Genomic DNA, 24,919 nt, shown 5'->3' with positions numbered 1-24,919 from the left:
TTTTTTTTTTTTTTTTTTACTTTTCACTTTTGTACCTTTGAAATGATTAGCTATAATGAATGTGTTATCTTTTAAACAATAGACACAATTTTAAAAATTCCTTCCTTAAGTTATTCAGAGAACTCTTCTTTTAAAAAAATAAATAAAAATAGTATATTCATTATCTATACATTTAATTATTTGATTCCTCAGCTTTCTCTATCACACTCATTGGCAGGTGGGATTTTACTCCCTAACATACACCATGGTTTGTTTTATTGTCACAAAATATTGAAACAAGTTTCAAGATAGGCTATATAGCACAAACCTAAAGCTTGACCAAAAATGGGTTCATATCGTCTCCTGTTACACTAGAAAAGTCAGGTTTATATCTTAAAAAAGACTCTGTTAGAGTGTCAGATGAGGGAATGCAAGCATCATTAAAGCAATCATGCAACTTATAACATAGCTATAAATTTGACAGCATTCAGAGACCACTATCAAATGCACAGTTACAAGTGCACGTCTCTTAAAGTAGACTTCAAGAGGTCATACAAAGGATTGCTAGATTAGTTCCCCGTGCTCCATATTCCTCAAGGAGCTGACCACAAACTACTTGAAAGCTCTTTTATGCTGGGATGGAAGGCCAATGAATTGATTTTCTTACCAAGTTTCATACACACTTCCCACAAGAAATGTCTCAAAAAATGGTAACAATAATAAATATTACATAAACATATAGTAAGAATAAATATTACATAAACATATACATGCATATAAAGAAATATTAAGTATTAAGCAACAATGAAAAATAAAGGCTATGCAGAAAAATGAAAAAAAAAAAAAAAAGAAGCTCCTAATAGGGCATTGAACAAAGCAGAATAGAAAGGGAAAGCTCAAGGAATTGTAGTGAATAAAAGTCCCCAAGTCTGACTTCTGAATAAGTGCAGGCCCCACATTCTGATTCTTCTACCACTCTGCCCACTTAACTCTGCTTTAGCTACCCTGGCTTCCCTGCTGTGTCTTGAAAATACCACACCTAACAATTAATACCTGCCCTAACACCTTTGCTCTAGCAGTACCTACTCCCTAGAATAGTCTCCCAGACCTCTGCATGACTAACTCCCTTACCACTTTTATAATTTATGATATTGGTATTATCATCCTCACTATACCAATAATTTGGCAAAAGTCAACTAGATCATAGCTCCATGTTGACAGGGGACCTATCTTATTCTCTGCTGTACCCCTAATGTCTCAGTGAGTGGCAGGGATAAATGTATAGTCTATAGATAGATATTTGTTGAATGAAGTAAAGTTGTATTTTCTGATTTTTCTATAATGAATATGTATTTCTTATACAAAACAGCATGCATATTATGAATGTAACTATGTAAAAATATATATATATCAGGCAATATGCAAACTATGTATTATTAAGGTGGTAAAATTAAGAGGGGTGTCAACTGGGATGCCTGTGTGGCTCAGTCATTAAGTGTCTGCCTTCAGCTCAGGGTGTGATCCCAGAGTCCTGGGATCAAGCCCTGCATCGGGCTCCCTGCTCAGCGGGAAGCCTGCTTCTTCCTCTCCCACTCCCCCTGCTTGTGTTCCCTCTCTCTCTGGCTGTCTCTCTGTCAAATAAATAAATAAAATCTTTAAAAAAAAAAAAAAAGAGGGGTGTCAACTTCTTAGACTTAAGAAATATTATTACATATTCTTCAGTTATTAAAAATAAATCTTCCCATGGCATTTCCTTAGAGAACATTCTTTCATTTGAAAGCTTTTAACTGAGAAAACAGGTTATATTCATGACTAGACAAGAAACACGGGTGTGTACATACTAAGTTGGTACACTGTCATATCGCTTTTGTCATTTCATTGAAATTACCCTTGTTTTAATCTCCTTAATAATAAAAACATAATAGAATGACAGAATAAATTAGGAAGGGAAGAAATAATGTTGCTCAAATCAAGAAAAATCAACTGCTAATGAAAAAGAGCACCAAACTAAGAAATACAAATATGTTCACAAATAACTTCTAGATACATAGAACAAATTTAATGCATGTAGCATAAAGGACTTGATAATTCTTTGCTACCTTTAACTGTATTATAATACATTTTACCCATATTCATAATTTAAACAGAACTCAAGTATATTTCTTTGCAAAATATCCTAATATTTTCTTGTATTTTGATATTTTAGACAGATAAACATAGACTGATGCAACTAAATGTACACCAGATTCTAACCATGATAAACAAAGAAAGAGAAAAGAAACACCCAACATCATGAAAATTATTCATGGAAAAAAGAGAGAAAGTAATGTACATATGAAGTAAATGTACATATCTTTGGATTGTAAGACTTTTTTTCCAGTTTGTAGCTTTCCAAATGTCTATTATTTTTATAATAAAAATAAAAAGTGTCTGCAAAATGTGCTCAAATGCATTATTGCCATTCAAATGTTAAATGGTAGCATGTTACCTTAGATGGGCAGTTTTTAGGCCACAAAATAGAATGAACTCAATAATACAAATACAAACTTAAATCCCTCTATTTAAACTAAGTCTGACAAGAAAAGGAAAGTACTCTTTGAAATAAAATAAGACTCAAGTTCTTACACAGCTAAACCCAGATAAGTGAGTAATAGCTTTTAACCACTGACAGGAAAAAGAGAAAGAAACCACAAAGTAATTTTCTAAAATCAACACTACTAAGTTATTATATGATATATACTTACACCCAAAAGAGGTATTATCAGAAGCCCTCAATCTAAAAAAAAATGTGCTCATAATATATGTTAATGTAAATCAATGTATAGATCTTAATTTACACTCAAAGAAATGCATTTTAAAGTAAAATATATCTAGATCATTTAAAAAAAAAGAAATGTATTTTAGCAGCTTTCAAAAACAGTAAATACCTATGCAGCTAATAACATTTCTCATATTGAAAAGATGAAATCTGGGGGAAGAGCATAAGGGACACAAGAGAACCATCACTCTGTAGCAGTACGCACTACAACACAGCTTAACATGAAGTATCCAGTGGAGATGGAATAGCTTATTGCTCCTCAAACTACTGTAAGAACGGGCCTGAGATTTCCAAACCAGCAGAGAGAATGCAACAGATTTTAACAAAATACTGTTTAAAATAGTTCAACAAAGAGGCTATTAGACTGGGAAGCTCTCATGCCTTCAGCAGGGTATCCTACCTAAACAAATCAAATTCTAAAGCAGTCAATGCACTTGAACCTAAGAAAACAAAACTCAAGAAAAACGAAACAGTCAACCAGACTTCCCTGAACTGGAGAAAATGAACCTCAAGTAAAACTACCATAAAATAACTAAATTTTCCCCAACAAGGCAAACATTTATGTTATAGCTAGTCAATTAAATAATTTCTTTGCTCTGCTTCCCTGTCTTTTCTATAAAAACCTCTGCCCTAGGCCCCATCTGCAGAGCACTCCTAACCATTTTCAGATTTGGTGCTATCCCACTGGAATCACTTTTCAAAATTTATCGTTTTACAATACCATTAAAAAACACTAGAAATAAAACAAACATACAAAATACAAGTCTAAATGTTTTGTTGTTGTTGTTGTTAAGATTTTATTTATTTATTTGACAGAGAGAGAGACAGCCAGTGAAACAGGGAACACAAGCAGGGGGAGTGGGAGAGGAAGAAGCAGGCTCCCAGCGGAGCAGGGAACCCAATGCGGAGCTTGCTCCCAGGACTCTGGGATCACGCCTTGAGCCGAAGGCAGACACTTAACAACTGAGCCACCCAGGCGCCCCTAACTGTTTTAAATTATTATTGAACTTGATAAAATTAGTAATTTGACAACTACTACACCAGTTTTAATCACTGTTTCTATACTGACTTGAGTTACAGAACCAATAAGCACTTTGAGTACTCCCAGCCTAGAGCCTGGTCCACTGAAACCTTCCTCTAACCTTTTGCTCCAAAGCCCTGAATGGATGTCAGAGGAATCCCCAAGGCTCAGCAAAGCACTGCAAACAAGATGCTTGAAACATGTCACCTCATGCATAGCTGGCCACCAAGACTCTTTAGTTGTGTGAGATAAGCCATCTGCAAATCTATTCTATCAAGATTTCTCTTCCAACAACTTCCTCCAATAAACTTTAAAAAAAATGGCATGTGGAAATTATGTATATGGTGAAATGAGTTTCTCATCTCAAATCTAGAAAAAACAACATAAAACCAACAGCTAGGTAAGTATTTGCTGCATTCTGATCTATCATTCATTTAACCCCTTCAACAAATTTCTTTGGTTAACATCAGGTACTGGATTTATATTAAAAATAGAAAAATATATCAAGCAAGTAAATATACCTCAGTCAGAAATCATCAAAGATTCACCCATTTTTAATCTTCCAAAAGTTTTCCATCACTAAAAATGATAGAGTTTCTAGGAATCCACATTAGAAATTGCTTTATTTACTCAATTTGAACAAGAAAGGATAACCTTGGATTTGAGCATAATCTGAACAAAGGTAAACACGTGTGAATGAACCGAACATCTGCTGACTTTATCTACTACTATTTCTCCAAATGTGAATGTTATGGTGCCACAAAGTCACTTCACCCAAGTAGGTTCACTCTTTCATAAAATTATATTTAGTTTTCCTTTGGCTACAAGATTTCATCTCTGTCAGAAATATTCAGACAGATTTGTTTCTAATGAGTAGACATTTACATCTGGCAAAATTTCTGTTTTCCTCATTAAGAAAAATCATGGGTGGTTCAGTCAGTTAAGTGTATGACTCTTGATTTCCACTCAGGTCATAACCTCCGGGTTGTGAGACTGAGCCCTGCATCGGGCCCATGTGGGGCTCCATACTCAGCAGGGAGTCTGCTTGAGATTCTCTTTCTCCCTCTCCCTCTGCCTTCCCCCCCCCCCAACTCTCTCTCAATTGAGATTCTCTTTCTCCCTCTCCCTCTGCCTTCCCCCCCCCGCCAACTCTCTCTCAAATAAATAGATAAATCTTTAAAAAGAAAGAAAGAGGGATGCCTGGGTGGCTCAGGTGGTTAAGCGTCTGTCTTTGGCTCAGGTCATGATCCCAGTGTCCTGGGATCAAGTCCCGAATCAGGGTCCTTGCTCAGCAGGGAGCCTGCCTCTCCCTCTGTCTGCTGCTCCCCCTGCTTGTGCGTGCTCTCTCTCTCTCTCTCTCACAAATAAATACATAAAATCTTTAAAAAAGATAATAAGAAATAAGAAGAAAGAAAGAAAAATCCAATGAAACGTAACTGTAAATCTACCCACTTTAAACAAGTAATCTTGGGTGTCTGTGTCTCATTTTACTAATTTTTCACTTTTTTGCTCTATAGCATGTATTAGAATTTACTAATATAATGATATAAAACCCCAAGATTATTTAACTAGGTAGCTATACCCTCAACTATAAGTCTAATATCTTAACAGTTGCAAATGGCTAAAAATACTAATAAAATATGTCAGAGAAAATTTGACATTTGGGGGCAGGAAAAAAGCCTCTGGAAAATCTAATCACAGTGCAATGGTAGAATGCATCTTGTTATATCTAGAATCAGAGACACGATTTCAAATCTAAGTCCTACCTCTGCCTAGCTATGGAAGCCATGGACAAGTTACCTGATTTTTCTACACCTCAGTTTTTCTATTCAGGCCCTTCATAGGGATGTTGTAAAAGAGAAATGAGAAGGTATATAAAATGAATTAAAAATGTGAAGCCATACATTGAAGGTACCTAGTTAGAAATATAACTATGCTTTACACCCAGCTGTTCGGGATTCACCCACAAGCAGCACCAAGTACCACAGACTGCTTACTATCATGCTGAGCAATGACTTTCTAATTTTAATTTCCACCTTCTGGAAAGCATAAACATTTCATTTTTAGAAGTGCTGCAGAAGAAGAGGGAATAGGGAAGAGGAAAATCTACAAGTGAAAAAAAATTACTGAGGCAAAATGTTGCTTGTTATAAGTCAAGGGGTTACTTGAGGTTCAAACCAAACCATTTGCAACCAAAGCAAATGAAAATATTTATGTTCAACATCCCCATATATATCTGGGCTAAATTAGGAACCATCAATAGCAAGTTAAAAGAACTTGCTACACCAATATAAAAACCAAAAAGAAAAAATAAAGCCACAGACTATAAAATGTTACAAATATGCATGAAAAAGAATAGCCACATATGTACCTGAGTGCACCTCCCACCCCCCCAACCCTCCAACAAAACAGTAAGGTCGAAGAGGAAACAACAGGAATATGGCTTTGTCCTATTTTCCCTTTAGATGGAGACATACTTGAACATCTCCTTCTAAGCAAGCAGGAAATACAGGATTAGTTAGATCTGTCAGAATGATGAGACAGGGAAGAACAGACAAAGAAGCTCAAAAACATGACGAACAATGAGAAGTATATGCACAAAACTGAAATGAGGTGAGTACTGGAAATTGTGCTATGTTAATGGAAATTTAGACATACAACTTTTAGTGATGTTATTAATGACTCTATTACACAGCTGTCAAAAATACTTTTTAACCATTTCTATTATAAAGTACAATATGTCTGATATGTAGTTATACATTCAGAACACAGAGAAAATCATCTAGTGTCATTTCTTCGTGTATCTAAAAACTTTAAAACTTACTAGATTCCACTGTCATCTGAAGCAAACTATCCATGACATTAGAGAGGAGTCCTTTACTGGATATTCGTAGATGATTTACTATTACTGGAACAGCTTTATACTCCAAAAACAAGACTTTTCCTTCATCTGTCTTTAAGTCCAAACAGAGAGAATCAAATGCCTGAGCCAGGTAGTCAGCTGAAAAACAGTAAGATCAACTGCATTATCAGTCAGGAGTGTAGCTGGTAATCAGAAACAACAGAAAGAAACAAAGAAAATACCATCACTTAAATTTAAAAGAGAAACAAAAATTAAATGACCAGAGATCACTGGCTAAATTTGAATGTTAGAACCCAAATGCTTGAAACAAAAAGAGAAGAGAAATTACACTATGATGGGATAAATTTTTCATATTTTAACACCAAAATAACAATAAATTCCATTTCTTATTACAAGAAAACAGTTGATGTTTAATAGTAAAGACCATAGTAATGTTTATTTTTCATATTTGATAACTACCATATGCTTCCAGAAGTGTTATCTTTACCCAGCTTTTGAGATTTTTGTTGTTGTTGTTGCTAAGTGTTTATCTACTTCAAAATGTAACTTTATGCAAACTTTCAAACGAGGATTTTTGTCTCTTAATAAAGATCAAACAGCCATTCAAAGACAACTTCAGAGGACTAGATGTGTTCTGGTGTGTTACCTTTTGTGATATATCTGCCCATATATACAAATATATATATATATTTATATAGATAGATATAATTTTATATCTATATATATATAAAAAATCCCTGGAACTTTCTTTTTTTTATATATGGTAGTTCTATTTTTAATTTTTGGAGGAACCCCCATCCTGTTTTCCATAGCTTCCATTTACATTGCCCCCAATAGCGCATGAGGGTTCCCTTTTCTCCACATCTTTGCTTGGAACTTTCTTAAAGATGTTCCACAGATGACTGGGAAGCCTGTAAAGCCAAGATTAAGAAGCACTAATTTAACCAGAATCAATGCAATGAGATAGTAAGATATCATTTTTTATATCATTACACTTCAACACACCAAACAACCCAAATCAGTACTCTTACAACAATTTTACACTGTGCTTTTTACTATACAAGAATACTCCAGTTTCCTAAACTCTTTCAATATACTATTGAAAGGAATTTAAAAAACTGTTTGTGCTGTTCAAATACTAGTGAGTTAATTTTTCTACTGAGATTTCTGTTTAAAGAAGGCTTGAGGGTGCTTTGAAATACACTGAAAATATGACAGAATCACCCCCATTGAAATTTACTACCTTCTGGCTGATGTGTTGTTGCATTTCATCTTTGCTGTTTTAGTTTACATAAACTAAAGAAGTAATTTAAAAGCTTTATTAAGAATGAGAAGCTGAGGATAACCTGTGTGAAATACCTATGAAAGAACTGAAATACATAAATACATATTTAAATACATATGAAAGAATTTTGAGAAATTAAAATCTGTGCCTCAATCAATTTATAGGACATTCTATTCTTACTTTTGGTAGAATTTAGTTCAAAGAACACTGCCATTATTGTATTTAATTTCTGTAATTAAAATAAAACACGGTAAATAAATGTGTATTTAGGTTAAGCAAAGTTGCTAGATTCTGTTCAAGTCTGCTTTACTTAGAAACCTATCTTTAGCATTATCTCCTCCAGTGCCATCCATGTTGTAGCAAATGTTGAGAACTCGTTCTTTCTGATAGCTGAGTAATATTCCATTGTATATATGGACCACAACTTCTTAATCCAGTCATCTGTTGAAGGGCATCTCGGCTCCTTCCACGATTTAGCTATTGTGGACATTGCTGCTATGAACACTGGGGTGCATATGGCCCTTCTCTTCACTACGTCTGCTAAGTGAAATAAGTCAAGCAGAGGTGCAATGGCTGGATCATAGGGTAGCTCAATTTTTAACTTTTGTAGGGGAAGAAAGGGATAAAGAAAGGGGGGGTAATCAGAAGGGGGAATGAAACATGAGAGACTATGGACTATGAGAAACAAACTGAGGGCTACAGAGGGGAGGGGGGTGGGGGAATGGGATAGACCGGTGATGGGTAGTAAGGAGGGCACGTATTGCATGGTGCACTGGGTGTTATACACAACTAATGAATCATCGAGCCTTACATCGAAAACCGGGGATGTACTGTATGGTGACTAACATAATAAAAAATCATTATAAATAAAAAAAAAAAAAGAAAGAAACCTATCTTTATTTAGCACTCAGTAGAATACTATAGATGAATATTAACCTATCTTTATTTAGCACTCAGTAGAATACTATAGATGAATCCTGAACTCAATTCTTCACAGATACAAAAGTTTTTATCACAGTGCCACCTACTGTATTTGGCGTAGATTACTTCGCTTCTCATCAATACATCATCTGAGATTAAATAGGTTAAATGCTACATGATACAGCAAATCTGTGAACTTAAAAACCTGTCCTTTATTAATTTGGGGAGGGGGAGATGGTATTTGGTGATTTTATTTTTAAGTTGTCTTACTTTTTAGAGAGAAGTAAAAAAATTATATCATTATTTTAATTTCCCTAATAGTGAAGACTTTCTAAAATCAATACCAATTTAACTTCTAAGAGAATATTTTAAGAAATTTTAGTTATCAATTGTACCAAAACTGGTTGTTGTTTTAAGCAACAAGTGTTTGTGGTTTATTATAAAGCAATACAAATCTAACGCAGTCTAACAGACCTCAATTCTGATCTCAGGTAAAACCAACTCTTAGAAGTTAAAAAATAATGCTTATGATAATGCTAGCAGCTAGCGCTTACTATATGCCACACTCTTTGCTAAAACCTTCACATTAGTTCTCATTTGATCTTCAAAAAAATTGTGGTGAAACACAGAAAAGAAGGGACCTGCCCAATGTCACATAGCTAGTGATGCGACTGAGACTCATCCTTAGTTATCTGACTGCAAAACTGAAGTTCTTAATCCTACATTGTTCCTGTTATGAGAATGGCAATAATTCCTACATTTCTTTATTCTTTAGGCTTGAAGTATAAATAAGTACATAATTTACAAAAATATATATCTGCATAAGTTGGGGGCCAAGTGTTAAGAGAGGCACGACAACAAAACTAGCTCCGATGCACACAACTAAAAAGGACAGAGTATATTTAATTAGAAATTTGTCCCTAAAACAATACTATCAGGTAAGATTCTTACCTTTCAGTTCTCATATCTTTACATAGATCAAACTAGTATGTACATACTGAAGGTTTTATTAATTAAAATGTTTTCACATTGACGACCACATCTACATACTTAAAATTGTTAATGACATATAACATTCCACAGTCCTCATGATGATACTGTTAAAGACCTGATTATTTAGGGTCAAGAAAAGATCTGAGTCCCTTACAAATGCCTGACTCTCAGTTTGCTCTTCCGTAAAAATGACACCACCATCTACCTTATAAGGTTACTATGGGGAATAAATTTTTAAAAACCAAATGAATTATCAGAAAAATGCCAACAACACTGCAAGAACTTATTTCCTTCACTATTCCAATTGCGGGTTTGTCGATTATTTATCCTTTATCATTATTAGACGACACAATAAATCTTATTAAAGGTTATGATACATTTTGGTGGCTCCTGTAAGCAGAATGCACTTCAAAAATGGTAAGCTACAATCAAAATTGTACCTGTTTTGATTCTTAACTATAGAGAACAAAGAGACGGTTACCAGAGGGGAGGTGGGTGGGGACAGAGTGAAACAGGTGATGGGGATTAAGGAGTGCACTTGTCAAGATGAGCACTGGGTGATGTATGGAAGTGCTGAATCACTCTATTGTATATCTGAAAGTAATATAACACTGTATGTTAACTAATGGAATTTAAATTAAAGCTTTAAAAAAACCGCACATTTCTCAAGACAGTTTTGGTAAATATTAATCTTATAAGTGAACTGTTTTATAATTTGAAATACTGCATATTGAAATATTGTAATTTGAAATTACACACATTTTATCAATAAAGACTTTTGGTTGGCATTACAGTCAATCATTTTATTTTGTGAGTATAATGGATACAAGGTTATATCTTACAGTTAAATTTTATTTCAGGGAATCAGTGTAGCACAGTCACTAAGAGTGCAGACTTAACCTCTCCATGCCTCTATTTCCTCATTTACAAAATTGAGATGTTGATAATACTGACATCTCATAACCTTGTTGTAAGGATTCAATGAGTTAGTACATGTAAAGAGCTTAGCCCATAACACAGGAAGTGCTATGTAAGTATTTATTATTATTTCTTTCATTATCTCAGGAGTACATGCTCTTAGGAAGTCACAAAATAAGGTCAGGAGGGTGGGCTCTAGAGATGAGCTGAACCAGACTCTCTCAAATACTGGCTTGACATAACTATCTAACCTCTATAAACTAATAACACTAATATGGGAATAATAATATTCAGAGAAAACCAATAAAGGACTTAGCATTACACTGTCAAAATCACACCAAGTATTATTATCTTTTTGAACAACCTATTTGCACTATCCTCAATGGAAACCAAATATTATATATATTTGGGTTATTAAATATTTAATATTATGTATATTACCTAATACATTAATCTAACTTCTATTTACTTTTTATACTAAATTTATCAATCTTATAATGGATAACTTTCTTTTATAATAGGAAATATCTTACCAAACTTAAAACAAGTCTCTTATTCTGATTTAAAACTTTTTCTTATGTGTAAATTTTTTAGTTCTCCTAAATTTGCCGCAGCACATAAGACAGTGTGTCTTTGGGGAGAGAAAAAAAGATGGTGGAGGAGTAGGGGGTCTTTTTTCAGCTGGTCCCTGAATTGAGCTGGATATCTCCCAGATCATCCCGAACACCCACGAAATCAGCCTGAGACGTAGGAAGATACATCTGGATCTCTACAAATGAACATCTCCGGCGCTGAGTACTGAGGTACGAAGTGGGGAGCTGTTAATCTGCACACAGATATTGGAAAATAAATGGAATGGGGAGGGAGCCGACGTGCTTGGGCGCTGGGAAGTAGTAGCCATTTGCACTGGGGAGCGGGCCAGACTCGAGGACCGGTAGCCGCCGAGAAACCAGACTGAAACCGGGAGCTCACAGGAGCTCGGGAGTGCGTGCAACCAGACTGAAAGCCGGAGCTCTGGAGTGGGCAACCGAACTAGACTGAAACCAGGAGCTCAGGAGTGCACACGCGACCAGACTGAAAACCAGAGCTCCAGAGCGCTCACTCGAACCACCCTGAAACAGGGAGCTCGGGAGCGCACACGGGAACTGGGGCAGCTGGCGGTATTAGAAGCACAAAGGACAGAGACGTGCCGGCCCTGGGAGTGAGGACTGGGAGATCGGCTGTGGGGCACGCAACACGGGATGCTGCAGGGTTTTTAGCAGCACCGGCAGAAACAGAGTTAAGTGGCCAGGAAATCTCAGTGAGGAGCAGACTGCGATCTCTCTGTTCTGAGACAGAGGCTTGGATACGGCCACTGTGCTCTAACTCTAAGAGTCACAGAAAACCGCCAGGGAAAGACGCCAGAGAACAAAAGCCCGGAAATACTGGTTCGCATTGTGCCCATCCCCACCCCCTCTCACAGGGGACGGGGCAACTCTACCCAAACAGGGTTGCCTGAGTATCAGCGCGGCAGGCCTTCCCCAGAAGGCAGGCTGAAAAAACAGGAAGCCCACATCCCTAAGTTCCCTATAAAACAAGTGCACCTTGCTTGGGTCCTGGTCAATAATTTGGGCTCTGCACATCCCCCTAACCACTCCTCATCAGAATGAGAAGGAGAAGGAATCCCCAAAAAAGGAAAGAAACAGAGACTGTGCCCTCTGCCACAGAACTAATGGATATGGATATAACCAAACTGTCAGAAATGGAGTTCAGGGTAACAATGGTCAAGATGATGTGTAGGCTTGAAAAAATATTAATGAAAATATTAACGAGAATATAGAATCTCTAAGGGCGGAAATGAGAGCAAATCTGGCAGAAATTAAAAATGCTATGAATCAAATGCAGTCAAAACTGAATGCTCTGAGGGCCAGGAAAAATGAGGCAGAAGAACGAATTAGTGAGTTGGAAGACTCGGGATGATAGAAAAGAAGAAAAAAATGGAAACTTGGCTTAAAAAAATCCAATCTCAAGAATGTAGATCATGGGAGATTACTGACTCAATGAAACATTCCAAAGTCAGAACACTGGGATCCCCAACAGGGTTTTGAAAGAGAGAGGTCTAGAAGAGATATTTGAACAAATTGTAGCTGAGAACATCCCTAATCTGGCGAAGGAAACGTGCATTCATGGTCAAGAGGCAGAGACCCCTCCCCAAGATCACTAAGAACAGACGAACACCATGTCACATAATAGTACAATTTGCTAATATTAGATCCAAGGATAAAATCTTGAAAGCGGCAAGGGGAAAAGAATCCTCATCTACAGAGGAAGGAATATCAGAATAATGTCAGACCTGTCTACAGAGACCTGACAAACCAGAAAAAGCTGGCAAGACATATTCAGAGCACTAAGTGAGAAGAACATGCAGCCAAGGATTCTTCATCCAGCAAGGCTGTCATTCAGAATGGCTGGAGAGACAAGGACCTTCCAAGAGGCGCAGAAACTGAAAGAATATGTGACCACTAATCCAGCCCTACAAGAAATATTAAAGGGGGGGTTGTATGAAAGTAAAAAGACGCCAAGAGTGATCCAGAACAGAAATTTACAGTCTATAGAAACAAAGACTTCACAGGCAGCATGATATCATTAAAATCATATCTCTCAATAATCACTCTCAATGTGAAGGGCCTAAATGCTACCATAAAATGCCACAGGGTTGCACATTGGATAAAAAGACATGACCCATCCATTTGTTGTCTACAAGAGACTCATTTTGAACCTAAGGATATATCCAGACTGAAAGTGAAGGGATGGAAAACCATTTTTCATGCCAGTGGACCTCAGAAGAAAGCTGGGGTAGCAATTCTCATATCAGACAGATTAGATTTTAAACGAAAGACTGCAGTTAGAGATACAAAAGGACATTATATTATTCTTAAAGGATATATCCAACAAGTGGATATAACAATAATAAATATCTATGCCCCCAACAGGGGAGCAGCTAGACACACAAGCCAACTCTTAACCAGAATCAAGAAACATATAGATAATAATACGTTAATAGTAGGGGACCGCAACGCTCCGCTCTCAGCTATAGATCATCTAAGCAGAAAGTCAACAAAGAAACAAGAACTTTGAATGACATACTGGACCAGATGGACCTCATAGATATATACAGAACACTACAACCCAGAACAACAGAATACTCATTCTTTTCGAATGCACATGGAACTTCCTCCAGAATAGAGCATACACTGGGTCACAAAATAGGTCTCAACTGATACCAAAAGTCTGAGATTATTCCCTGCATTTTCTCAGACCACAATGCTTTGAAACAAGGAAAAATTTGGAAGAAACTCAAACACTTGGAACCCAAGAACCATCCTGCTTAAGAATGATTGGGTAAACCAGGGAATTAAAGAAGAACTTAAGCAATTTACGGAAACCAATGAGAATGAAAACACATCAGTCCAAACCTATGGGACACTGCAAAGGCGGTCCTATTGGGAAACTACATAGCCAGCCAAGCCTCACTCAACAGAATAGAAAAATCTAAAATGCAGTTTTTATAATCTCACCTTAGGAAGCTGGAGCTGGAAGAGAAGAACAGGCCTAACCCACAAATGAGAAGGCAGGTGATCAAGATTAGAGCAGAGATCAATGAATTAGAAACCAGGAGCACAGTAGAGCAGATCAACAAAACTAGAAGTTGGTTCTTTGAAAGATTTAATAAGATCCATAAGCCACTGGTCACACTTATTCAAAAGAATAGAGAAAGGACCCAAATTAATAAAATTATGAATGAAAGGGGAGAGATCACGACTAACACCAAGGAAACAGAAACAATCATTAGAAACTATTATCAACAACGATATGCCAATAAATTAAACAACCTGGAAGTAATGGATGCCCTCCTGGAAACCTATAAACTACCAAGACTGAAACAGGAAGAAACTGATTGTTTAAACAGATCGATTAATTATGAAGAGATTGAAGCAGTGATCAAAGATCTCCCCAAAACAAGAGTCCAGCGCCTGACGGACTCCCCGGGGAATTCTACCAAACATTCAAAGAAGAAATAATACCTATTTTCCTGAAGCTGTTTCAAAAAATAGAAACAGAAGGAAAACAACCAAACTCATTCTATGAGGCCAGTATTACCTTGATCCCCAAACCAGGCAAAGACCCCACCAAAAAGGAGAATTACAGACCGTTATCCCTGATGAATACGGATGCCAAAATTGTCAACAAGATCCTATCTAATAGGATACAACAGTACATGAAAAGGATTATCCATCACAACCAAGTGGGATTCATCCCTGGGCTGCAAGCGTAGTTCAACATTCGCAAATCGATCAGTGTGATAGATCACATTAATAAGAGAAAAGAACCATATGATCCTCTCAACTGATGCAGAAAAACCATTTGACAAAATACAGCATTCTTTCCTGATTAAAACCTCTCAGAGTGTAGGGATAGAGGGTACATTCCTCAATTTCATAAAAACCATCTACGAAAAGCCCACAGTGAATATCATTCTTAATAGGGAAAAGCTGAGAGCCTTTCCCTTAAGATGAGGAACAGGACAAAGATGGCCACTCTCACCATTATTATTCAACATAGTACTAGTAGTCCTTGCAATAGCAATCAGACAACAAAAAAGAATAAAAGGTATTCAAATTCAAACTCTCTCTCTTTGCAGATGACATGACACTTGATATGGAAAACCCAAAAGACTCCACAACAAAATTACTAGAACTCATACAATTCACTAATGTGGCAGGATACAAAGGCAATGCACAGAAATCAGTTGCATTTCTGTACACTAACAATGAGACGGAAGAAAGAGAAACCAGGGAATCGATTCCATTTACAAAAGCACCAAGAACCATAAGATATCTTGGAATAAACTGAACCAGTGAGGTAAAGGATCTATATTCTAGAAACTACAGAACACTGATGAAAGAAATTGAAGAAGACACCAAAAGATGGAAAAACATTCCACGCTCATGGATCAGAAGAATTAACATATTTAAAATGTCTATGCTACCCAGAGCAATCTACACTTTCAACGCCATCCCGATCAAAATACCAATGACAATTTTCAAAGTCCTGGAACAAAGAATCCTAGGTTTTGTGTGGAACCAGGAAAGACCCCGAATCGCCAAGGAAATGTTAGAAAACAAAAACAAAGCCCCCCGGGGGCATCACATTGCCTGCTTTCAAGCTACATTACAGAGATGTGATCACCAATATAGCATGATACTGGCAAAAACCAGACACATAGACCATTGGAACAGAATAGAGAACCCAGAAATGGATCCTCGGCTCTATGGTCAACTAATCTTTGATAAAGCAGGAAAAAACATCCAGTGGAAAAAAAGAGTCTCTTCAATAAATGGTGCTGGGAAAATTGGACAGCTACATGCAAAAGAATGAAACTTGACCACTCTCTCACACCATACACAAAGATAAACTCTAAATGGATCCAAGACCTCGATGTGAGACAGGAATCTATCAAAATCCTAGAGGAGAACATAGGCTGTAACATCTTCGACATCGGCCACAGCAACTTTTTTTTATGACACGTCTCTAAAGGCAAGGGAAACAAAAGAAAAAATGAACTTGTGGGACTTCATCAAGATAAAAAGTTTCTGCACAGCAAAGGAAACAGTTATCAAAACAAAGAGGCAACCCACAGAATGGGAGAAGATATTTGCAAATGAAACTACAGATAAAAGGCTAGTATCCAAGATCTACAAAGAACTTCTCAAATTCAATACGCGAGAAAGAAATAATCAAATCAAAAAATGGGCAGAAGATATGAACAGATACTTTTCCAGTGAAGACATACAAATGGCTAACAGACACATGAAAAAATGTTCAAAATCATTAGCCATCAGGGAAATTCAAATCAAAACCACACTGAGATACCACCTTACGCCAGTTAGAATGGCAAAAATGGACAAGGCAAGAAACAACAAATGTTGGAGAGGATGTGGAGAAAGGATCGATCTCTCTTACAGTGTTGGTGGGAATGCAAGTTTCTACAACCACTCTGGAAAACAGTGTGGAGGTCCCTCAAAAAGTTAAAAATAGAGCTGCCCTATGACCCAGCAATTGCACTACTGGGTATTTACCCCAACGATACAGATGTAGTAAGAGAAGGGCCATATGCACCCCAATGTTTACAGCAGCATTGTCCACAATAGCTAAATCGTGGAAGGAGCCGAGATGCCCTTCAACAGATGAATGCATGAAGAAGGAATGGAATATTACTCAGCTGTCAGAAAGAACGATTACCCAACATTTCCAGCACATGGAGGGCACTGGAGGAGATAATGCTAAGTGAAATAAGTCAAGCAGAGAAAGACAATTATCATATGGTTTCACTCATTTATGGAACATAAGAAGTAGGAAGATCGGTAGGAGAAGAAAGGGAAGAAGAAGGGGGGGGTAAACAGAAGGGGGAATGAACCATGTGAGACTATGGACTCTGAGAAACAAACTGAGAGCTTCAGAGGTGAAGGGGGTGGGGGAATGGGATAGGCCGGTGATGGATATTAAGGAGGGCATGTATTGCGTGGAGCACTGGGTGTTATACACAAACAATGAATCATGGAAGAGTATATCAAAAACTAATGATGTGCTCTATGGTGACTAACATAATAAAAAATTAAAAAAAAAATAAAGTGTATCTTCTATTTTTCTCTATACTTATCACCATTTTTCCTAACTATATTTAGTACATATCTTTTTCCTTTTCTGGTTCTTTTACTTGGCTTACTTTGCTCTACCCCAAGATTATATAAACTGAGATCCACCAGCTGCCTTTCATCCCTCAGCTTACTGATCGTCTATAGCACCCGACAATGAAGGCAGAAAACACAAGGTCAGGAAGGAATCAGTTCATCAGCTCTAGAATTTGATACCAATATGAATTTCACTGTTTAACCACTCACCTTTTTTAACATTAATTTTCTCTCCCTCAAAGTTTTCCTCAGGGTAATACGAACCTTCATAAGGTATTTCAATGGCGCTTCATAAACTGTAAGATAGCATTTCCCAAATTGTTCTCCTCAGAAAACTAGTGCTATATATCACTCTTCTGAAAAGGATTTGGAAGTTAAGTAAGTTTGGGAAATGTTGCATATGGTGTATTCTAGTTTTATAGATTCATAAAGTCCACTAGTAATGAAATTAAAGTACTGGCGTTATTAAACTTTACTTACTTTCAAATTTCTCAAACATTTTAAACTAAAGACCACAACAGTGAATTGAATGAAAACTAATCACAGATGTGTTTGTCAATTAAATGGCAAACTAGGGATGGTTTTACAACTTTAGAGAACCATATTTTTGCTTTATGTGCTTTGTTAACCAAAATTAGGAGAGGATCATGGGTGGTAATTTTTATACACCGTAAGGCAATATGTAGCTTATTTTAAACGCATTTTAGTATTTTAAAAATCTATTGCTTAGATCTTTAATAACATACCTGACTTATTTCAGTTAATCATACTCATTCTACCTGTTTGGTAATGATTTAACTAATTTTTAAATTTTGATTCCACCTCTCAAAGTTTGTCTGTGGTCAAATTAGACCTAACAGATTATTTTCTTTTTTAAAAGATTTATTTATATATTTTTAGAGAGAGAGTGAGAAAGCAGGGCGAGGGGCAGAGAGAGAGGGAAAATCTCAGACTCCCCGCTGAGCACGGAGCCCAATGCAGGGCTCTATCTCATGACCCTGATATCATGACCTGAGATGAAACCAAGAGTCGGACACTCAACCGACTGAGCCACCCAGGTGCCCCTAGACCTAAGAGATTATTTTCAACCACCAATTTATACACAAGTACCTCTGGAATCTCCTATAGGGTTTTTTAAAAAATAGTTGTAAGATATATTTCTAAATGAATTCTGAGTGGTTTCTCAGTTATTTCTTTTAAAAACTTTTAAAACCATTTCACAATCAGAAAAAAACACCTAAACAAATAATTTTTCAAATTACAGGAAGAGCATCAATTGTGTATTCACGTATTTAGACGAAGGATAATAAACTTACAGGTTTCTTAGAGTTTCTTAAAATAAATTGGAAATTTAGTCTAATTTTTCAACTTCCATTTTATATACTAAAATTATGACTATACTTAAGAATATACACACTTTTCAGAAGTTATTTACTTCAGAAGTTATTTGCTTAGAAATTGGGCAAAATTCATAACAAAAACAAACAAGACAGCTATGAAGTGACTAGGATGGGCAAGAGGTATCATAATGTGAATTCTGGTTAGAAATTGTGTTTATTACCAATTATCACAGAGAGCTTAAAAATTTACTACATATTGTCAGTACAGAATGAATTGCAAACATACTATTAACTGAAAACAGTTAAGTTACAGAAAAACATGGTATGATAAGGGCACCTGAGTGGCTCAGTCATCAAGCATCTGACTCTTGATTTCGGCTCAGGTCATGATCTCAGGGTGGTGAGATGGAGCCCTGTGTCAGGCTCTGAGGTCAGCAGGGAGTCTGCTTGAGATTCTTCCTCTCCCTGTGTACCCCTCCCCCCGCTTGCGCTCTCTGTCTCTAAAATAAAATAAATAAATCTTTATAAAAAAAATCTTACGTATGATTCATACGTTTTTAAAAGAAGATAAATCAAAAGTAATGTTGTGCTTTTAGAGGTTGATATAACACCACTTGAGGAGCAGCTGTGAGCCCACCACATGTTTTCCTGTTGAATAACTCACTGGTCTTCTTGGATGCCATGCTCTTCCACAATTCTAAACTTTGGCTCATACTTTTCCTTCAGGAATAGCCTTCTTTATTTTCCGCCTATGAAATCCTACACACTCCTGACAGTACAGCTCAAATGCTAACTCCTTTATACTAAATCCTCTCCTGATCCCCTAAATCATACCGCCAGAACTAATTTATCATCTCTCTTTAACCAGAAGCACATTATTTAAACTTCTGTGTGGATAATTGTAAGATGAACAGAAAGAAATATTTACAATCTACTTACCCACCAGACTCTAAGGACTTTGAAAGCAGGTACTGTCTTTTTTTTTTTTTTTTTTTTAAGATTTTACTTATTTAACACAGAGAGACAGCCGGCAAGAGAGGGAACACAAGCAGGGGGAGTGGGAGAGGAAGAAGCAGGCTCCTAGCAGAGGAGCCTGATGTGGTGCTTGATCCCAGAACGCTGGGATCACACCCTGAGCCAAAGGCAGATGCTTAACGACTGCGCCACCCAGGCGCCCCTGAAAGCAGGTACTGTCTTATAATTCTTTCTACTTTCTTAAAAAAGTGACTTGCACAGGAAGCAACCAAATTCACTAATTCAATATGTATATATGAAATGCAAATTGTGTCATTTCTGGACTTACTATTCCTATTGCCCTATTTTGATGTTTTAAAATTACTCATTATTATATATCATGATTGTTCTATTTTAACTTTAAAATTGTATTTCTTTTATTTTTTAAACTAAAATACAGTTGACTATAATGTTACAATAGTTTCAGGAGTACAAAACAGTTATTTGACATTTAAATATACTACAAAATGCTCAAGACAATACATCTAGATACCATCTGTCATCATACAAGGTTATTACAATATTACGGACTGTATTCCCTATGCTGTACTTTACATCTGACTTCATTCATTCATTCATTCAAAGTAGGCTCCACACTCAGGCCTAGCGTGTGTGTGACTTGACTCATGACCCTGAGATCAAGACCTGACCTAAGATCAAGAGTCAGTTACTTAACCGACTGAGTGACTCAGGTGCCCTAGATTTGTTTTTTTATGGCTGAGTGACACTCCTTTGTGTGTGTATGTGTGTGTGTGTGTGTGTGTGTATGCACCACATCTTCTTCTTTATCCATTCATGTAACAATGGACACTTAATTCCTTATCTTGGTTACTGTAAATAATGCTGCAGTGAGTAAACAAAAGGGGTGCGTATATATTTTCAAACTACTGTTTTTGTTTTTTCAGGTAAATACCTAGTAGTGGAATTACTGGATCATATAGTAATTCTATTTTTAATTTTTTGAGGAACCTCCATACTGTTTCCCACAGTGGCTACAGCAATTTACATTATACCAATAGCATACCAGGCTTGCCTTTTCTCCCATCCTTGCCAAACTTACTATTTCTTGTTTTTTTGGTAACAGACATTTTGACTGGTGTGAGGTGTTATCTCATTATGGTTTTGATTTGCATTTCCCTGATGATTAGTGATGCTGACCACTTCTATGTCTTCTTTGGAGAAATGTCTGTTCACGTTCCCGGCCCACTTTCTAATCAGATTTTCTTTTCAGTGTTGAGCTGTATTAAGTCCTGTATATATTTTAGAAATTAATCCCTTATCAGATATATCACTTGCAAATATCTTCTCTAATTCAGTACGTTTTCTTTTTATTCTATGGATGTTTTCCTTCATTGCGCAAAGGCTTTTTAGTTTGGTGTAGTCTCAATTGTTCATTTTTGCTTTTGCTGCCTCTCTCTTCTCCTCCTGAACACCTATAATGCAATTATTAGTATGCTTAATGTTGTCCTAGAGGCCCCTTATATCACTTTTTTATAATCTTTTTCTCTTTTTGCCGTTCAGCTTGGATGATTTCCACTACCCTGTCTTCCTGACTGCTGAGCTGTTCCGCATCCTCTGATCTGTGGTTGACTCCTCTAGTGTTTCTCCTCCTAAGTTAAGGAATCATCTTTATGATCATTACTTTGAATTGTTATCAGGTAGGCTGTCTATCTCTGTTTTGTTTAGATCTTTTTCTGAGGTTTTTGTCTTGTTCTTTCATTTGGAACATACTCCTCTGTCTCCTCATTTTGTCTGACCTTCTGTGTTTCTATGTATTAGGTAAGTCAGTACATCTCCTGGTCAGTAGTGGCCTTATGTAGAAAACATCCTGTGGGGTCCAGAATCACAATGCGCCCTGGTCAACAGAACCCAACCCTCAAGGGGTGTTCCCTTGTGGGCTACATACACATTCCTATTGTGACTGGGCTGCAACTGCTGTGCCAACTGGTGGGCTGAGGTGACTGCTGGACCAGCTGCCTCCAATGCCCAGCCACGACTACTATGGGTGCACTGGTGGGAGAGTCTGGCCCTGGCACAGCTGAACGAGAGGCCCAGCTACAACTGCTGCAGCTGTGCTGGTTGGTGGGGGTCAATCACCAGTGTGAAGGCTGTTGATGCCTATCTTTGACTGTTACAGGCATGCTGGACAGTGGGAGGTGCTTTAAAAATGTGCCTGCCAGGGCAAGTGCCTTGGGGAAGGTATGTCCACAGGGGAATGCTAGTATAGGGCAAGCAGTGTCATCAAGGTAGATGGAGAGCGTCAACTGGCATGGCAGCATCGTGCCAGCTAGGCTGTGGAGGGCAAGAAAAATTACACCTGTCAGCACTCTGCTCCTAGAGAAAGTTCCTACAGATCCCTACCCCTCCAGCACATGCCCTAAAATTAGTCAATAAATCTCCTTCACTTATGGCTCAGGTGCTTTTCAAACCGCTGCCCTGTGCTGTCTGAGTGAGACTGTGTATGAACCCTTTAGAGCAGAGTCTCCCATTTTCCTCTAGTCCTCCCAGAGTTATGGCCTGCTATTCTTCAAAGCCAGACATTATGTGGGCTTGTCTTCCCAGTGCAGATCTGTGGAGTGAGGGTTCACAATGTAGGGTCTGAACCCCTCAGGCAGGTCTCTGCACCTGTGATGTCCTTCCTGATTCTCGATTACCACACCACGTGTTAGGTTCGTAACCAGACCATGTCTCTTCCCCTCCTACCCTTCATGATGTGGCTTTTTCCTTTTATCTTTAGCTGTAGAATAGCTGTTCTCCTAGCCTTCAGGTCATCTGCAGAAAGAGCTGCTCTATATGTAGTTCCATAGATTTGCTGTATCCATGGGAGGAAGTGAGGTCGGGATCTTTCTAATCTGCCTTCTTCTTTGACTCTATCAGAGTTGCTTTAAAATCTGCTAAGGTAAGCCACTACCCATGTTGCTATTTTACTTGTTTTATTTTTTATTTATTTATTTTTTTTTTTTTTAAAGATTTTATTTATTTATTTATGTGACAGAGAGACAGCCAGCGAGAGAGGGAACACAGCAGGGGGAGTGGGAGAGGAAGAAGCAGGCTCCTAGCAGAGGAGCCCGATGTGGGACTCAATCCCGGTACGCCGGGATCACGCCCTGAGCCGAAGGCAGACGCTTTAACGACTGCGCTACCCAGGCGCCCCTATTTTACTTGTTTTAAATTATTACATTCATTGCAAGTATTATTTCAAACTTTCCGACCACTTTCTCAACTTACACACACTATACTTGAATTTTCATTGGTATTGTTACACTAAGTCACTTGGAGTATCTTATAATTTTTAATATATATGTTAGGAAGAATAAAAGTCCTTTATTTCTGGGGTGCCTGGGTAGCTCTGGTGGTTAAGCACCTGACTCTTGATTTCAGCTCAGGTCATGATCTCAGGGTTGTGAGATCAAGCCTTGCATCAGGCTCTGTGCTAGGCGTGGAGCCTGCTTGAGAGTCTCTCTCTCCCTCTGCCCCTACCCCACCCTAAAAGAAAAAATCCTTTATTTCTGCCATTTAACGTCGGCAATAATCTTTATTATTTTTTTAAGATTATTTTTTTATTCATTTGAGAGGGAAAGATCGAGAGAAAGAGAACATGAACAGGGGCAGGGGGAGGGGCAGAGGGAGAAGCAGGCTCCCCACTGAGCAGGGAGCCCAATGCAGGGCTTGATCCCAGGACCCTGGGATCGTGACCTGAGCTGGAGGCAGACACTTAACCAACTGAGCCACCCAGGCACCCAGCAATAGTGTTTATTACCCTGTCCACTCATCTATTATTTACCTGTATCTTTTTTTAAAGATTTATCTATACATCAAAAACCAGGGATGTACTATATGGTGACTAACATAATAAAAAATATTATTATAATTTTAAAAAAGATTTATTTATTTTTAGAGAGAGAAAGAGAGAGTGTGTGCGGGAATGCAAGTGGGGGAGGGGCAGAGGGAGAAGGAGAATCTCAAGCAGACTCCCTGCGGGGAGTGGAGCCCTATTTAGGGCTCAATCCCACAACCCTGGAATCGTGACCTGAACCAAAACCAAGAGTCAGATGCTCAACTGACTGAGCCACACAGTGTCACACCCACATCTTTATTTATACCCTATTATATCTCACAAAGGATGAAGTTTACAGACGCCAAATAAGATTTATATCCTAATTTTATACTTTTTTTTTATATTAACAAGATTTCTCCTTTTACATGTTATTGCTGTTTGTTAGTGATATTCATAGTGGTCATACTATACAGCCATAGACAGTCATAGATGGTAATGGTAGTATTGAAAGTCAATAGACTTTATGAATTTTGTTTGAAGCTCACTTTCTGAAACACAAATTCCATCAGACTGCTGTAAAAATACCAGAGACTGTGTAGCTTATACACAACAGGAATTTTACTGCTCACAGTTCTGGAGGTGGAGAAATCCAAGACAAAGTTGCCAGTATAGTCGCCAGTACGGTCAAGACCCACTTCCTGGTTCACAGCCTGAAACCTCTTTCTCACTGTGTCCTCACAAGGTGTAATGGCTAGAGATCTCAGTGGAGATTCTTTTATAAGGGCACTAATCCCATTCATAAGGGCTCCACCCTCACGATCTAAGGACCTCTTAAAGGCCCCAACTACTAGTACCATCATCTCTGGGGGTTAGCATTTCACCATATGAATCTTGTGGGGTCACAAATATTCAGAACACAGCACATTATATTCACTAAATTTCTTAGCTAGTTTCATTGAATGTCCTTGATTTATACAGAGTATCCACAAATGAGCAGTTTTCTGTATTCCTTTCTGATATTCATCTTTCTTTTTTTTTAATGGCTCATTGAAGATGGTCAGTATGTCCAATACTGTACTGCACAGAAGTGGTGACAGAGAGCACCTAATTCCCTCTCTTGTTTTATTTCTCTATGGCATTAGTTTTATCAGTAATGCATATTATATTTTACCAAATGATGTTATAATGCATGTTGGTATGTGGTGAACTTTATTTTGGACTAATAGACCCTTCTCATAAATGATGTTTCAAACAGTTA

General features: G+C 37.5%; 1 protein-coding gene across 7 annotated transcripts in view; it reads right to left on the bottom strand.

The window, feature by feature from the left end:
- CCDC138 (coiled-coil domain containing 138) overlaps positions 1–24,919 on the bottom strand; it is a 162,476-nt gene that overhangs the window by 11,460 nt on the left and 126,097 nt on the right. For all 7 annotated transcript variants that reach the window (XM_040623684.1, XM_040623677.1, XM_040623678.1 and 4 more), the window contains exon 13: positions 6,643–6,819. In XM_040623684.1, the coding sequence (XP_040479618.1) occupies positions 6,643–6,819 (177 nt within the window). The remainder of the gene's footprint in view (positions 1–6,642; positions 6,820–24,919) is intronic.

This window comes from Ursus maritimus, unplaced genomic scaffold (assembly GCF_017311325.1).
Source record: "Ursus maritimus isolate PB19 unplaced genomic scaffold, ASM1731132v1 scaffold_6, whole genome shotgun sequence".
Taxonomy (NCBI): Eukaryota; Metazoa; Chordata; class Mammalia; order Carnivora; family Ursidae; genus Ursus; species Ursus maritimus.
Note: the sequence above shows the minus strand (reverse complement) of the source record. Positions and strands in the feature narration are given on the sequence as shown.